At 46.1% G+C, this 17,144-nt stretch overlaps 1 protein-coding gene across 2 annotated transcripts in view; it reads left to right on the top strand.

The window, feature by feature from the left end:
* lancl2 (LanC lantibiotic synthetase component C-like 2 (bacterial)) overlaps positions 1-17,144 on the top strand; it is a 90,160-nt gene that overhangs the window by 31,686 nt on the left and 41,330 nt on the right. For both annotated transcript variants that reach the window (XM_060922462.1, XM_060922461.1), the window contains 2 exons: positions 14,484-14,601; positions 14,752-14,959. In XM_060922462.1, the coding sequence (XP_060778445.1) occupies positions 14,484-14,601; positions 14,752-14,959 (326 nt within the window). The remainder of the gene's footprint in view (positions 1-14,483; positions 14,602-14,751; positions 14,960-17,144) is intronic.

The following is a 17,144-nucleotide window of genomic DNA, read 5'->3' on the forward strand; positions in this document are numbered from 1 at the left end:
TTTTGAAGACCATTTATCATTTTCGTTTCACTTCACAATTATGTGCTACTCTGTGTTGGCCCGTCACATAAAATCTCAATAAAAAACTTTTTTAAGTTCGTGGTTGTAAGGTGGAAAAATGTGAAAAAGTTCAAGGGGTATGAATACTTTTTCAAGGCACTGTATATCTGATTTAGTACTCTAGGTTTTTGCCCTCACACTTATGTAGGCAAAATTAGATGTATATAATGCACATGTTTGCGTTAGTCTCTCATGAGTTGAACCCACTTGCCATCTGTTCACTTTTCATGGTTTGTTTTTCTGTCAGTGTGTTGTGGTGTGGAATTGTCTGCTCAGTCTTTTACCTTCTGTATGGTGGTGTTCGCTCTGCAGCTTAACGCTCATCATGAAGCCTGCGCAAGGGAATCATTGCACCTAAAATCAATCTGTGTACAATTAATATAGCAATCAGAGACGTTCTGACCAGACACTATTGAGGCTGGTAGTGGCCTCTCGGGATGGGATTTGCCATCACTGGGTTCCAGTCCAGTCTGCTGTACATGATGCCATGAAGATGAACACATCACATGATACACATGAAGCTGAGTCCTCATAAGTGAAAACAAGGATGGTTCATGGCAAACACAATAAATGCATGAATGAATTAATTTATTTATTTACTTAGTTTACAGTGGTGCTTGAAAATTTGTGAACCCCTTAGAATTTTCTATATTTCTGCATAAATATGACCTAAAACATCAGATTTTCACACAAGTCCTAAAAGTAGATAAAGAGAACCCAGTTAAACAAATGAGACAAAAATATTATACTTGGCCATTTATTTATTGAGGAAAATGATTAAATATTACATATCTGTGAGTGGCAAAAGTATGTGAACCTCTAGGATTAGCAGTTAATTTGAAGGTGAAAGTAGCGTCAGGTGTTTTCAATCAATGGGATGACAATCAGGTGTGAGTGGGCACCCTGTTTTATTTAAAGAACAGGGATCTATCAAAGTCTGATATTCACAACACATGTTTGTGGGAGTGTATCATGGCACAAACAAAGGAGATTTCTGAGGACCTCAGAAAAAGTGTTGTTGATGTTCATCAGGCTGGAAAAGGTTACAAAACCATCTCCTAAAGAATTTGGATTCCACCAATCCACAGTCAGACAGATTGTGTACAAATGGAGGAAATTCAAGACCATTGTTACCCTCCCCAGGAGTGGTTGACCAACAAAGATCATTCCAAGAGCAAGACATGTAATAGTTGGCGAGGTCACAAAGGACCCCAGGATAACTTCTAAGGCCCTGTCCACACGGCAACGGATTTAGGTGAATCCGATACAATTGTTTATCGTTTCGGCCTGGCATCCACACGGCACCGGCGTTTTGGGTGCCCCAAAACGCAATCTTTTGAGAACAGGTTCCAGAGTGGAAAGATTTGGCAACGTTGCCGTTGCGAAGTCGTCTGGATGAGTAGAACGGATTTGTTTACGATGACGTCACAACCACATGACTGTCAGTGCTTCACGCCGGGTAGAAGTGTAACGAATTCGATGCGAGTTGTCAACAAATCCTATAACTTGGTTCATGAAACGCGCTTACAAAATATTTTCACTGTGAATATTTGTGTAATGGTGCAAAGTGTGTGAGAGAGAGAGAGAGAGAGAGAAAATATCCCTTAGGGCAGAGTCAATCCCGCCAGCAAAAACAGGGAAAAAAAGGAGCGATCTCACCTCTTTAGATGTTGGTTTAAGTCCTACAATACATTCCTCAAAAAGGGCATAGAACAACAAATTAATCCATCAACGTGTAGCATTCAATTTATTCCGGACCATTTAAAGACGCCGCCTTCCGCGTAGAATCATACGTCATCCTCGCCGCCATATTGGATAGGTCAAAGCGGAGAATAAAGATGCCTCATTCCTGTGCTGCGTTGAACTGTACCAACAGGTTTACCGTCCAAACGAGATCACATGGGATTACCTTTCACAGGTGAGACTGGAAAAATACTTTTCATTGTATTTGGTCATTATAATGTAATTTTACGAACAGATTTTTCTGACTTTGTGGCTAATATGAAGTCTCACGCATAATAGTTTATGTGCATGCGTCCTTACTACTTCTATTGTTCTGGTGTCTCCGAAGGGACCGTCTTACAGCGCCCCTAGAGGGCATGTGTATTGCATCGTTTTCAGCAAGCGTTGCGTTGCCATATGGACCTGATATTTTACTGATCGTTGCCCATTTGGACGCGATATTTTTTTAAATAACATCTCGTTGCCGTTGTCGTGTGGATGTAGCCTAAGCAACTGAAGGCCTCGCTCACATTGGCTAATGTTAATGTTCATGAGTCCACCATCAGGAGAACACTGAACAACAATTGTGTGCATGGCAGGATTGCAAGGGGAAAGCCACTGCTCTCCAAAAAGAACATTGCTGCTCATCTGCAGTTTGCTAAAGATCATGTGGACAAGCCAGAAGGCTATTGGAAAAATGTTTTGTGGACAGATGAGCCCTAAATAGAACTTTCTGGTTTAAATGAGAAGTGTTATGTTTGGAGAAAGGAAAAGACTGCATTCCAGCATAAGAACCTTATCCCATCTGTGAAACATGGTGGTGGTAGTATCATGGTTTGGGCCTGTTTTGCTGCATCTGGGCAAGGACAGCTTGCCATCATTGATGGAACAATGAATTCTGAATTATACCAGCAAATTCTAAAGGAAAACGTCAGGACATCTGTCCATGAACTGAATCTCAAGAGAAGGTGGGTCATGCAGCAAGACAACGACCCTAAGCACAGAAGTCGTTCTACCAAAGAATGGTTAAAGAAGAATAAAGTTAATGTTTTGGAATGGCCAAGTCAAAGTCCTGACCTTAATCCAAACGAAATGTTGTGGAAGGACCTGAAGCGAGCAGTTCATGTGAGGAAACCCACCAACATCCCAACATTGAAGCTGTTCTGTACGGAGGAATGGGCTAAAATTCCTCCAAGCCGGTGTGCAGGACTGATCAACAGTTACCGGAAACGTTTAGTTGCAGTTATTGCTGCACAAGGAGGTTACACCAGATACTGAAAGCAAAGGTTCACATACTTTTGCCACTCAGATATGTAATATTGGATCATTTTCTTCAATAAATAAATGACCAAGTATTATTATAATTTTGTCTCATTTGTTTAACTGGGTTCTCTTTATCTACTTTTAGGACTTGTGTGAAAATCTGATTATTTTTTCGGTCATATTTATGCAGAAATATAGAAAATTCTAAAGGGTTCACAAACTTTCAAGCACCACTGTATGCTTAACATTTGTAGCCTTATAGTAATCCTCAGCTAAATGAAAATCCTTCCATGAAATGCAGCTGGAATCCCCATCTATTGAGTCGTAGTCAAACACAAACCTCAACAAACAAGTTGAGTTGTCCAATGAAATACGCTTATTGCATGTGACCACTGCAAAGCATTTTGCAAGTGCTGCTGTTCTGTCTTTTTCAGTCTACTATTACAGTGTTTAAACGTGTCAAGCAAAATTGAATATTTTCGGTGTCTAGCATATTGGATAAAAACTTGCTCCTGTTTTTGTTGAAGGCAAAAATACTGTATAAAAATTGAAGTGAGATCTGCACCCAGGAATTCGGGTAAGGATCATATTTCACATCCCCAGTGAACAGGACACAAGTTAATCTTAATAAAGCACACTGCCAGCACGCCTCTGCAAATGTCTGCTGCCAAATCACGAGAAACGGAGTTGGCTCGGCTGCTGAAAGAGTTCCGGTTAGCCAGGTCTTGTCTTTTTTTTTTTTTTTCCCCTCCTTCCAGTATACTGATTAATTTTCCTGACTTTTATGACTCTGTGGGTAGGATTTTAATATGTGGGTATACAAAACTAGCACACTAGCCATTGATGAAAAGAATAATTAGGCATGATGTAGGCTTTATGATCCAATATTGACACACAATATTAAATTTATTAAAAAAATTTTTTTGTAACAAATGACAAATCAAACCACTGCAATATCAGTACATTTGTATTGTAAGAAAAGTAGGTAAGGATTTATTCCCTCTGTTTATTACATACCTGCCAACCTGTATGCATCTTGCGTAGCTGTTACGAATTTTTACCTCATTGTACGACTGTACGTTTTCACATTAAAAAGTACGCATATCGTCCGAACTCGCATTTCAGTCAAGTTCTCGCTGAAGTTGATCCCGCTGATCTGTGAGAAAACTCAAAGCCAGAATGGAACGCTTTTGCCCAATCCCCCCCGCCCCTCTTCCAGAGCGTGTGGCTCCGCCCTCTTCACCCCCTCCTCTTCCTCCTTCACGTCTCTGACTTGAGTGCAGCGGTGCAGCCAGGTGGCTAGAGCGAGTCGGGGATTGAAACGTCGGTTAGAGACGTCGTTTTTATATTTGTAACAGAAACGGTTGTGTTTCACGTGTACTTGAGCTTCCTAGCCGTTATTTTGTGCATTTACAACACCAACAGTACAGGCTAGTTCTTCATTTAACTTCGAAGCCGTCACTCGAGGTTGCATATTCGATGCGGTAACCAACGAAACCTGATTACAATTCCTCTCGCGCTCTCATTGAATCACTATGATAAGTACCACTTTATTGATGTGCTCAACAAAACGTAGCGTGTTGTATATCTTAAGGGCGGTCGGTAACTTCTGTCCATGGTAGCCTAGAATGTTTGCAGATGATGTGAAGTCGAAAATTGGTCATCCCTCTTATGAAAAAACCTGCGTGGTACTGCAGTATCAAATGCTTTTTTTTTTTTTTTTTTAATACAGTATTACTGCAGTAAATGCAATATTTCGAATGCAAATGCAATAGTTTGCACATGAAAAAGGCATACTACAAAGTATACTGCAGTGTACTGTATAATGCAATATTTTTACTGTATAATGCAATTGTAGCGCTTATGGAGTGTGGGTGGAGCACAGAGGACGGCAGGACAACGCTTTAGATAACGAGAAGGCTTTTATTTCTCAACTTTTCAGTTAAATCGCCAGTTTCTAGTATGCGGCGTAACACACACACACACACACACACACACACACACACTGTGTTCTGGTCCTGGGTTGCGCTCCCTCTGCTCTCCCTCTGCCTCCTTAAATAGGGAGCGGTTACTGGGAAAACACACAAAACACAGGTTAATTACCATCAGGTGTAGCGATTCTGCCACTCACCTTCCCTGGCTCCGCCCTCCTGTCACAGACCGGCGCTTGACCACGCCCCCGCAGCCGACTGGCCCCCCCCCCCCCCCCCCCCCGACGGGAGAGGAAGTCCGCCACGACCATCTGCGCTCCCGGCCTGTGGACCACCTTGAAGTTGAAGGGTTGGAGGGCCAGATACCAACGGGTGATCCGCGCGTTGGCATCCTTCATGCGGTGGAGCCACTGGAGGGGCGCGTGGTCCGAACAGAGGGTGAAAGGGCGCCCCAGCAGGTAGTAACGGAGGGCGAGGACCACCCACTTGATCGCCAGACATTCCTTCTCAATCGTGCTGTAGCGCCCCTCATGCACCGACAGCTTCCGACTGATGTACAGGACAGGGCGATCCTCCCCCTCCACCTGCTGGGACAAAACGGCCCCCAGCCCTCTGTCCGATGCATCCGTCTGCAACATAAAAGGGAGAGAGAAGTCAGGGGAGTGTAAAAGTGGCCCCCCACACAGTGCAGCCTTTACCTCAGAGAAAGCCCGCTGGCACTGCTCCGTCCACTGGACTGGATCTGGCGCCCCCTTTTTAGTGAGGTCAGTCAGCGGGCTGGTGACGTCCGAATAATTAGGTATAAACCTACGATAGTAGCCAGCCAGCCCCAGGAACTGTCTCACCCCCTTTTTGGTCTTGGGCCTCAGGCAGGCCGCAATCGCTGCTGTCTTATTAATTTGGGGACGCACCTGCCCGTTGCCCAAGTGGAAGCCCAGATACCGTACTTCCACCCGCCCAATCGCACACTTCTTCGGGTTGGCAGTGAGACCCACCCGCCTCAGCGACCTAAGGACGGCCCTCAGGTGTTGCAGGTGCCGCTGCCAGTCAGTACTATAAATGATAATATCGTCGAGATAAGCGGCTGCATAGGTGGCGTGGGGCCGGAGGACCCTGTCCATCAGCTGCTGAAACGTAGCGGACGGCCCAAACGGAAGTGTGACGAACTGGTGTAAGCCGAACGGTGTGGAAAAGGCCGTTTTCTCCCGGGATAATGGAGTCAAGGGGATCTGCCAATATCCCTTCGTCAAATCCAGTGTCGAGCAAAAGCGAGCCGTGCCTAGTCGATCGAGCAGCTCATCAATACGAGGCATTGGGTACACGTCGAATTTAGACACCGCGTTGACTTGTCTATAGTCCACACAGAACCGGACCGACCCGTCGGCCTTGGGAACCAAGACCACCGGGCTGCTCCAGTCACTGTGGGACTCCTCGATGATGCCCATTTTGAGCATGGCCTGAAGTTCTTCCCGAACCACCTTTTTTTTTGTGTTCAGGTAGCCTATAAGGGCGGCTATGCACTACTACCCCCGGGGGCGTCTCTATGTGGTGTTCTGTGAGGTTAGTGCGACCGGGCAGGGGCGAGAACACATCCGAAAACTCAGCCTGCAACTGGGCGACCTCCATGAGTTGGGTCGGGGAGAGGTGGTCTCCACAGGGGACCGGAGAGGTACGTGATGCCAATGTCCCTTTTTGAACCTCCGGCCCCAGCTCCGCCTTCTCTGGAACTACCGACACCAACGCCACGGGGACCTCCTCGTTCCAGAGTTTAAGCAGATTGAGGTGGTAGATCTGTAGTGCCCCCTCCCTGTCTGTTCGCCTTACCTCATAGTCGACGTCCCCGACTCGCCGTGTGACCTCAAAGGGTCCTTGCCACTTGGCGATTAATTTGGAGCTCGACGTGGGCAACAGGACGAGTACCTTATCTCCCGGAGTGAACTCTCTAAGGCGCGTGCCCTTGTTGTACAGGCGGGCTTGCTGTTCCTGGGCCTGCCGCAAATTCTCCTGAGTTAGGTGGGTGAGCGTGTGGAGTTTTGCGCGCAGGTCCATAACGTACTGAATTTCGTTTTTACTCTGTGAAGGTCCCTCCTCCCAATTTTCCCGCAGTACATCTAAGATGCCGCGCGGCTTACGCCCATATAATAATTCAAACGGGGAGAACCCCATGGAGGCTTGGGGGACCTCTCGCACTGCAAATAACAAGGGTTCGAGCCACTTATCCCAGTTACGTGCGTCCTCACTTACGAATTTTTTGATTATATTTTTGAGGGTGCGATTGAACCGTTCAACTAAACCGTCCGTTTGTGGGTGATAAACGCTGGTGCGGATCGGCTTAATACCCATTAGCCCATACAGTTCGCTCAGTGTTCGTGACATAAACGAGGTGCCTTGGTCAGTCAGAATCTTTTTCGGGATTCCAACCCGGGAGATGACGTGGAAGAGGGCCTCTGCAATACTGCGTGCTGAGATATTGCGAAGAGGCACCGCTTCCGGGTATCACGTTGCATAGTCCACCAGAACCAATATAAAGCGGTACCCTTGTGTTGACCGATCTAATGGCCCGACGAGATCCATCCCAATTCTTTCGAACGGGGTCTCGATTAATGGTAGGGGGCGCAAGGGCGCTTTTGGAATGGCCGCTGGATTTACTAACTGGCATTCGCGGCACGCCGTACACCACTTACGGACGTCGCCGCGAATCCCCGGCCAATAAAATCGGGCCATTATCCGGGCTAGTGTCTTATCCTGCCCTAGGTGTCCAGCCATGGGATTAAAGTGAGCCGCCGGGAATACCAATTCCCGGCGGCTCTTTGGAGTTAATAACTGTGTGACATGCTCTTTTGTCTGAGTGTCCTGCGTCACTCGGTATAATCTATCCTTCAAAATGGAAAAATAGGGGAAGGACGGGGTGGCGTTCGGCTGGAGCGTTTGACCATCGATTACTCTCACTTGGTCAAACGCGTGTCGCAGAGTCTCGTCTCGCGATTGTTCTAGTGGGAAATCCGTGAGGGATTCCCCAACAGAAAGAGGAGGAGCCGGCGGCTCCTCGCTCTGTCGCGGAGATGACGTAGACGGCTCTGCAACCGCAGCTCCAGCCAAAGCGACACCGGGACCTCCCCCTGTCAAACGGCAGGACCCACTCTTTACTAGGCGCATCATCAAACCCTGAAATCCCGGCCAATCAGTCCCCAAAATTAAAGAGTGGGTAAGGCGAGGATTAACCGCTGCCTTCACTATAGATTTTTTCCCCTCTGAAATATATGTGGACCGACACCAAAGGGTATCTGTGAACATCCCCGTGCACACACAACACCTTCACCCCCTGTGCTCCCCCCAATGCCTTGTCTTGCACCAGGCTTTGGCGGATCGAGGTCTGATTGCAACCCGAATCCACCAACGCCTGATATGTAGCCCCTTGTACACTCACCGGTATGCGATACGCTCCGGCCCGATCGAGGGCAGCTTCTGGCGCGTCGGGGATCCGCACCACCCCGCCCACCTCCATTGCTACGCACTGTTGCTGCAGGTGGCCCGGTTCACCGCAGTGCCAGCAAACCGGCCCGGGCCTTCCCTCTGCAGCTGTGCTCTGGGGCTCACTCACCTGAGGGGGGGGAGAGACAGACACAGAAGGGAGAAACGGGAGGGCACCACGGCTGGGGTGGAGCCAGCCCCCGCCTCCGTGGTGGGGGAATGGGGCGAGGACGGGACACAGAAGGGGGGGAGGAAGAGAGAGAGAAGAGGAGAGAAGAGATGACGTCGTCGGCCGTCCTGCCGCCGGAACAGCCGCCAAATGATCCTCCGCCAGTCCTACGGCCTGATCCAGCGACGCCGGGCGGTGGCACTGGACCCACTCCGCAGTTCCGGCTGGTAAGCGGGCGATGAATTGCTCCAGCACCACCTGATCGATGATTCCCTCGGCGTCGCGATCGTTGGCCCTCAGCCACCGCCAGCAGGCGTCCCGGAGCTGCTGGCCGAACGCGAACGGCCGGCCGACTTCCTCTAGCCGCAGCGCGCGGAAGCGCTGGCGCTGTTGTTCGGGCGTGCGCCCCACGCGCTGGAGGACGGCCCGGCGAAGGTCCGTGTAGGCCCGGCGAAGGTCCGTGTAGGCCCGGCTAAGGTCCGCGTAGGCCCGGCGAAGGTCCGCGTAGGCCGGTCGGCGGGGAGCTGTAGTGCGGCCAGCTGCGCCTCTCCCGTCAGGAGGGGAAGGAGGCGCGCTGCTCCATCGGCCAACCCGAGGCTTCGGCGACCTGCTCGAACAAGGTGATAAACGCCTCGGGGTCGTCCTGCGGGCCCATCTTGGTCATGGTGAGGGGAGACGGGCCCGCGGCCGGGGCGCTGGTGGACCCCGCCGACGCGAGGAGATGCCGGAACGCCTCACGATCTTCCTGCTGGGCCAGGGCTTCGAAGCGTCGCTCCTGCTCCTTTCGGAGCGTGACGAGTGCCTGGTGCTGGCTCTGCTGAGCCGTGGCGAGGGCGTGGACCAAGTCCGCGAACGGGGAGGATTCCATGGGGCTGCAAGGTTGGTGCTCCACGTTTCCCGGGTTTCGGCACCACTGTAGCGCTTACGGAGTGTGGGTGGAGCACAGAGGACAGCAGGACAACGCTTTAGATACCGAGAAGGCTTTTATTTCTCAACTTTTCAGTTAAATCGCCGGTTTCTAGTATGCGGCGTAACACACACACACTGTGTTCTGGTCCCGGGTTGCGCTCCCTCTGCTCTCCCTCTGCCTCCTTAAATAGGGAGCGGTTACTGGGAAAACACACAAAATACAGGTTAATTACCGTCAGATGTAGCAATTCTGCCACTCACCTTCCCTGGCTCTGCCCTCCTGTCACAGACCGGCGCTTGACCACGCCCCCGCTGCCACAGCAATATACTTCCAACATGTTAAAAAATGCAAAAGTCTAAACCTATTGCATGGGAAATTTGTGCATACCATGTTTTGTGTTGAAAGTGCCTTTTTTGCATACTGTATTAATTTAATGTGTTATTTATCTTGAAAGAGTGGCTCTGGTTTAATTTCATTTCATTTGCACATGCATTTAATGTTTGTTGTGCTTTTCAAAACGGAAGGAAGTTCCCAAGAGCCATCAATAACAGTTTCCCAAAGTCTATCAATAGGAATGTTTTACAAAACTGGACTATGTTCCCAAGGTCAATCAATAAAACTGGATTGAAAGTGTGTTTTTGGTCTGCTGGTTGTGGTCTGTGGGGGCGCATGCGCGCCGGGTTGGGGTGAGGTTGACACGAGGGGGGGCGGGGGTACTCATGAAATTGTACTCATAAAATTTTTTCAAGGTTGGCAGGTATGTTATTAGGATGTTTTAATCCTTTTCATTGTCCTAAATGTATTTCATGGCAATATTATTAATATAGAAAGATTGTTTGATGGTAGATTGTGCATTTAAATAGCAAATCTGTGTCATCGTTGCTCCAGCTGCTGTTTGACATCCACCACAAATGTCTGACTTAATGGCACAGATGAAAGAGAAATTGGTTTGAGTTTTTTTTTTTTAATTAAAAGATATTTTTTTGGGCTTTTTGCACCTTTATTGGATAGGACAGTGTAGAGACAGGAAATGAGCGGGAGGGAGAGACGGGGAGGGATCGGGAAATGACCTTGGGCCAGAATCGAACCCGGGTCCCCGGATTTATGGTATGGCGCTTATCCACCTGAGCGACGACGCCCCCTAATGAGTGTATTTTGTATATTTCCTCATCCCTCCGAAATTAATTTCTGGTTGTGCAACTGCCAGCACAACAAACGAAGTGCTTTGAAATAATTTTAGACGCGAGCATGCCTTGCATCAAACGCAGAACGCAGGCATTGATTTTAACCCATGTTCCAGACTGTGGTCAAGCCAGCCACTGTAGAAAATGGAGTGTAAGTATATATGGTGCTTTATGGTAAGTAGTTATGCTACAGACCTGCTGTGACCCAGACAGTGTGAAAATGTCGAGCAGTAGTGCACCATGGGTCATTTCTGTATTATTTTTTCCATGTTCATGCAGGCTAAGTGAAATGAGGCTTCAGGCCTTGTCAACACGTGCTATAGCACTTCATTCTGATTAGATTAACCTTTTGGACTGTTGCATCAGCGTGCGTCGAGGCAGTTAGGTTCCCACTCGCAATCTTCATGCTCTGTATGAAGAAGAGGTGAAGCTCATAATGAATACTAAACGGAAGTATTGATGCATGATACGAGCAGAAATATGTCTCTCGTATTTTGTATTGGGCTTCAAGACAATGATATTTTGTCTCATGCCTATAACGAAGTTTAAAAAGAAGCCCCACACTTTAGGTCTTTCAGTTCGAGGAAAATAATTGAAGACAAGGTGGTGTAATGTGGCTTGATGTGAAGCGGCCTTACTGTTGCCACCTTGAAGTTGACGAATTTCCAATCACGGCACGTTCTGGAGTGGTTATTTCTCCTTTTAAAAAATGTTACAGGTTAAGTCATACCTTTTTTATTCCTTTATTGGGAAGTCGGGTACTTGTACTTTTCAGTCTCAGACAGCAGGCTGCTATGGTGCTGCAGGTCTGAACTGAAAAGTCTCTGCTTTTTTTTTATTTTTTTTTATTAGCATTCATCTCACAGACAGCACTGCTGCAAATGAACTGCCAGCAGACTCTGTTCACCGCTATACTGAACCTGCCAACTGGTTCTAATAACTTATGGCCTGCCATGTGCGTGAGGAGAGCTGATGGTTAGTGCTGCACTAGCTCTGAACATCCCTCTGTGATTATGATCAAAAGTCTCTGAGCTGTTCTTTCTCTGCAACTGAAGGCTTTCTTTGTGTCTGAGTCAGCAGCCAGCACCACTGTCGGCCAGGAACACGTCGTGCTATAGGACTGACAAAGATGTCAGGCTTTTTCTCTTGATGTGTGTTTTGTTATTCATTTTTTTTAAAGATAATTTAGTAGAAATGCCTCAATCAATTGCAGTGTATTAAATTACGGTATAATGACCTTTTCAGGAAAATATTGACTGAGTATGTGGTGTCAGAGTTGCAGCATAGATCTAAGACAGGGGTTCTCAACTTGTGGTCAGTGACTCCATTTTACAGGCTCAAAATTTTGTGCTGTGTGAGAGAGAGAGAGAGAGAGTATATAATTTTTTTTTTTTAAACAGTTGCGCAGATGTGAAGTTTATCTTCGAGTGGTGAATATATATTCACAAGTGAGCGAACAAGTAAAAATGTTTTCAACATGAGAAGGTAAACCTCATATTTTCGTGCCACCGTATGTAATGTTCTTTCTGTTATATGGACACATCCACAAAAATGCGCAAGTTAATGAAAATTTTAATTTTTTAACCAGTTCGCCATTTTGACAACACACGTCTAATCAGTGGTAAAACACTGGGAGGGATATTATCAGAGTGAAATATATCAGAAAATGTCCCTCAGATCCACGATGTATTTCGTATGAAAAATACAAGTTTTTCAACACGAGAAGATAAATTTCATATCTTCAAGCCAACATGTGATTTTTCTTTTTATTATATAGGCATATTAACTTAGAAAAAGTACTCAAATTTATCAAAACAATTCCTTGATTTTCCCCATGAGCGACAGAGAGATTTGTCATGGTTTTGGTTCTGCCTATCCTGGATGTAGCTCATATGAAAAAATACAAGTGGTAAAACACTCATTTCCATATAATATTTTAATTAACAGCAGAACAGTGGTGCTGCAGTCTGAAATATCGCCCATGTGCTGTTTAGATTATGAGCATACAGGGCAGTGGTTTGTTTGTTTGTTTGTGTTTCTAAATGTTCTTCATACTGTGTCTGGTTTAAGGACAACTTTGATTCGGGGGAATATGAGAGCATGTCAGGCAAGGTGATGAAAATGGGGGCGTTCTAACCACAAATTTTAATAATAATGGCAGTTTGAATTATTTTAACATTCTGTAAGTCATGTTTATATGTCTAGAACTGCCTTATAAATAACTGTTCATGCAAATCTTTAATCCCATGTTTGAGAACCATTGGTCTAGGGCTAAGCTAGAGACGATAGTGTATTATGTTGCTTTGTCTTGTTGCAATATTGTGAAGGTTTATATCTCCATCCATCATCTGTAGCCGCTTTATCCTGTTCTGCAGGGTCGCAGGCAAGCTGGAGCCTATCCCAGCTGACTATGGGCGAGAGGCGGGGTACACCCTGGACAAGTCACCAGGTTATCGCAGGGCTGACACAGAGACAAACAACCATTCACACTCACGTTCACACCTACGGTCAGTTTAGAGTCACCAATTAACCTAACCTGCATGTCTTTGGACTGTGGGGGAAACCCATGCGGACACAGGGAGATCATGCAAACTCCACACAGAAAGGCCCTCGCCGGCCGCTGGGCTTGAACCCAGGACCTTCTTGCTCTGAGGTGACAGTGCTAACCACTATACCACCGTGCTGCCATATAATATAATCTTTAAAAGAAAAAAAAAAAAAACAAGCTACTATTTCTCCCAAATTCTGTTGTTTTGTGGACGTGCACTGTGAGGTTCCACAAAGTTCAGTGCTGGGTCTTCTTTCATATTAATGCAGTCTTTGAGTATTGCCTTTATTGCTTTCTGGAGAGCTGCTAAATCCAATTCGGTGGGTCAGTGTTTGTAATGATCTTTTTTTTATGTAATAAATGGTTAAGTTGTGCAGCATTTTCATCTCATCTCATTATCTCTAGCCGCTTTATCCTGTTCTACAGGGTCGCAGGCAAGCTGGAGCCTATCCCAGCTGACTGCGGGCGAGAGGCGGGGTACACCCTGGACAAGTCGCCAGGTCATCACAGGGCTGACACATAGACAACTGTTCACATCTATGGTCAATTTAGAGTCACCAGTTAACCTAACCTGCATGTCTTTGGACTGTGGGGGAAACCAGAGCACCCGGAGGAAACCCACGCGGACACGGGGAGAACATGCAAACTCCGCACAGAAAGGCCCTCGCCGGCCACGGGGCTTGAACCCGGACCTTCCTGATGTGAGACGACAGCGCTAACCACTACACCACCGTGCTGCTCTGTGCAGCATTTTATTTATTTATTTATTTATTTATTGTCAGCAACCTCTCATGAACAACAAGAATTCTCTTATAGCCTTGCTCCAGAATGATACCGCAATAAAGTAGCATCAGGCAGTAGACTCCTTTCATAAATGTTAAATGAATGTCTGCTTAAAGGAAGATTATGGCGTTTCCCTAAATAATAGCGCATTTCTTATTAGGTTTAGGTTACGTGGAGCATCTGCTGTATCGCTCCCTGCGTAAGGTGTTCGTACAGACATGATTGCATATTAGAACAAGTGAAATAATATAAAACTCTGATTTGCCTTGCAGCCAGAACCGTCTGAGCTGCTGTTGGAGAAAATTAATTCAACGGCTCTGTGGTTTAAGTATTGTAATTTTATCTTGGTGTTCCGCTGGTTTCATTTGTGCCCTGGTTTTGTAAAACAAGAAACAAAACACATGTTGCTTTCTGATTTTCTTTTTCTTTCCCTCATGAACAGATCACAGAAGCCTTCCAGAAGAAAGTGCAGAATAAGATCAAAGATCTTCTCCAGCAGATGGAAGAGGGACTAAAGACTGCAGACCCTCATGACTTCTCCACCTACACCGGCTGGACGGGTGAGTGTCCTCTGTTGACATCCTAGCAAGTCTTGATTTTCAGTATCCCTTTGATTCAACTAAACTGATCTTTGCTGATGGGAAGTTATGTGATCGTACTTTAATGATTGTGTGGTGTGTTATTTTAAAGTGGATGTTAATGTGTTGTAGGAATTGCTTTGCTGTACCTGCAGCTGCATCGTGTGAGTGGTGATTCCTCTCACCTGCAACGCTCTCTGGATTATGTTAAGCGTGCACTGCGCAACCTGAACGGCCGGAAAGTCACTTTTCTGTGTGGCGACGCTGGACCGCTGGCTGTTGCTGCTGTCGTCCACCATCGACTAAAGAACCAGGCTGACTCGAAGGATTGCATTACCAAGTACGATACCAATGTCATTTTTCTCCTCTGTGCCTCTTTTTGTCTTTTTTTCCCCCAAACTATGTTCTCTTAGCTTTTTTCTTAGTCGCTGTCTTACACAAAAGTGTTCCTGCTTTGGAGAGTTATAGTTTAAACAGGAGCTCTAAACCCAGACCTTGTAGCTGCAGAGAACTGGGAGGTTTTATGTCCAGTTTCTACTGACAAGGATCATGAACTGGTGCATGGTCTGGTGCTTGTTGAAGTCCACAAGATTGAGAGCAGAACCATTACAGAATCAGATGGGGGGGGGGGAGGGGAATGGAAAACATGGTGGGACAGTGATACAGAGGGTAGCATTACCTCCTCACTGCTTCAGCGTCACTGGTTTGTTCTGGAGTTTGGGTTTCTATCAGTGGAGTTTTTTACGTACTCCCTGTGTCCATGTGGATTTATTCTGGGTTCCCTGGTTACTTCCTGCCTCCCAAAAACTTGCCAGTAGGTGTATTGACACTAAATTGCCCCTAGACTTCCTGTGTGTATGGTAGACTGGAATCCCATCCAGGGTTGGTTCCTGCCTTACACCCAGTGTTCCTGAGATCCACCACAACACTGACCCAGATAAAGTCATAACTTAAGATGAATGAGTGGATGGACTGATGAATGGCTGGCTGGCTGGATAAATAGTTGAGTGGTTGGAGAAATGAATTAATGAACGAGTGAATGGTTGGATGGATAGATATGATGGCTGGGGGAATGGCTGAATGACGCCTCTAGAGGCTTTCACATTATACTTTTGACTTTGAAAGTAGAATTTTATCATCCAATATCAAATCCTTCAGCATCTCTACACAGCACAAAGACATTACTGCAGATGACAATCATAGGCTGAATTCCAGCTTTGTGTTTTTATTGCTGTTACCTATTAATTCTGAGGATGAAGCTGCTTGAAGGCTCTTTTGTTAACATTAGCAGTTTCAGTTTCTGATAAATGGCTCTTTTCTTCTTCAGTGCAGTATTGCAATTTTCAAATTCATTATTTTTATTCAGCAATAATTTTCCAAACCCCTGAGCTGTTAAAGCTGATTATGAAAAGAGCTCGACTTACTATAATGGCAATGGAATGATGCCTTCGACAGCCATTCAACATGATGGTAAAACTGAAGCGTCTGCAGAAGGAAAAGCCCTTTCACATAAACATAGAGCCAGATTTGGTAATGACTGTCGAGGGTTAGGGTGCAATTCCTTTTTATATTGGTACAAGCATAATGTGTCAAGCAGCGTGGGGTTAGGGTGTGTGTGTGTGTGTGTGTGTGTGTGTGTGAGAGAGGGGGAGAGAATATTTTACTGTTTTGTCTGTTCATGCATATTCATGGTTATCTGCATTCTTTATGATTGTCAAGATGTTTATGTCCCATTGTTCCTTTTAGACATAAATATTTTAATAGCAGACCTGTACAAGTCTTTAGAGTTTTTGGCCTGACATATAATTATTTATTTGTGTGTTTGCTGGAAGTTGGCAGATTAATAAGCAGGACTGCTTACTGTGTTCAGTGCAGTCCCCTGGCAGTGAGAACTCTGCAGCTGTCAGCATGAGACTGACTGATTACATATCATGTAAACTCAATTTTGCTCACTAATATACATACACAGGTATTAAATTAAAGAAAACGACAACAAAAAGCAGCTAAGTAATGGTTGACTGCCACAAGCCACCACAACTGCTTCAGTGCACCTGGGCACAGGAATAAACACCATTCTTCCAAAAAATATTTGGTGTTTTGATGCCGCAGGTGGAGAGTGCCATCTTGGATGTCACTCCAAAATTTGTTCAGTTGGGTTAAGATCTGGTGATGATGGCCAATGCTTATGGTTTACATTTACATTGTTTTCATCCTCATCAAATCACTCAGTGAGCCCTCATGCTGGTGAGGTAGATTCTCTGGAAGAGACCTCTGCCAACATGTTTCCTCATAGGACAAAGCTGACGAGTCAGAAGAACTTTATTGATTTGCAGTGGCTGTTCCCTCTAAGGAGACGAGTGAGCCCAAATAATGCCGGTAAAATGGCTCCCACAGCATTACAGAGGCTTTGTTTTCCATTAATGTGTCATCTGTCTGTATATGACTGCCATCAATTTCTCTGTGCGCCTGTTCCAGGATTACATGCTGCTTCCCCCCACCCCTCTTTCTTCTTCTCCTCCTTCAGC

The sequence above is a fragment of the Neoarius graeffei genome, chromosome 5 (genome assembly GCF_027579695.1).
Source record: "Neoarius graeffei isolate fNeoGra1 chromosome 5, fNeoGra1.pri, whole genome shotgun sequence".
NCBI classification, from domain to species: domain Eukaryota; kingdom Metazoa; phylum Chordata; class Actinopteri; order Siluriformes; family Ariidae; genus Neoarius; species Neoarius graeffei.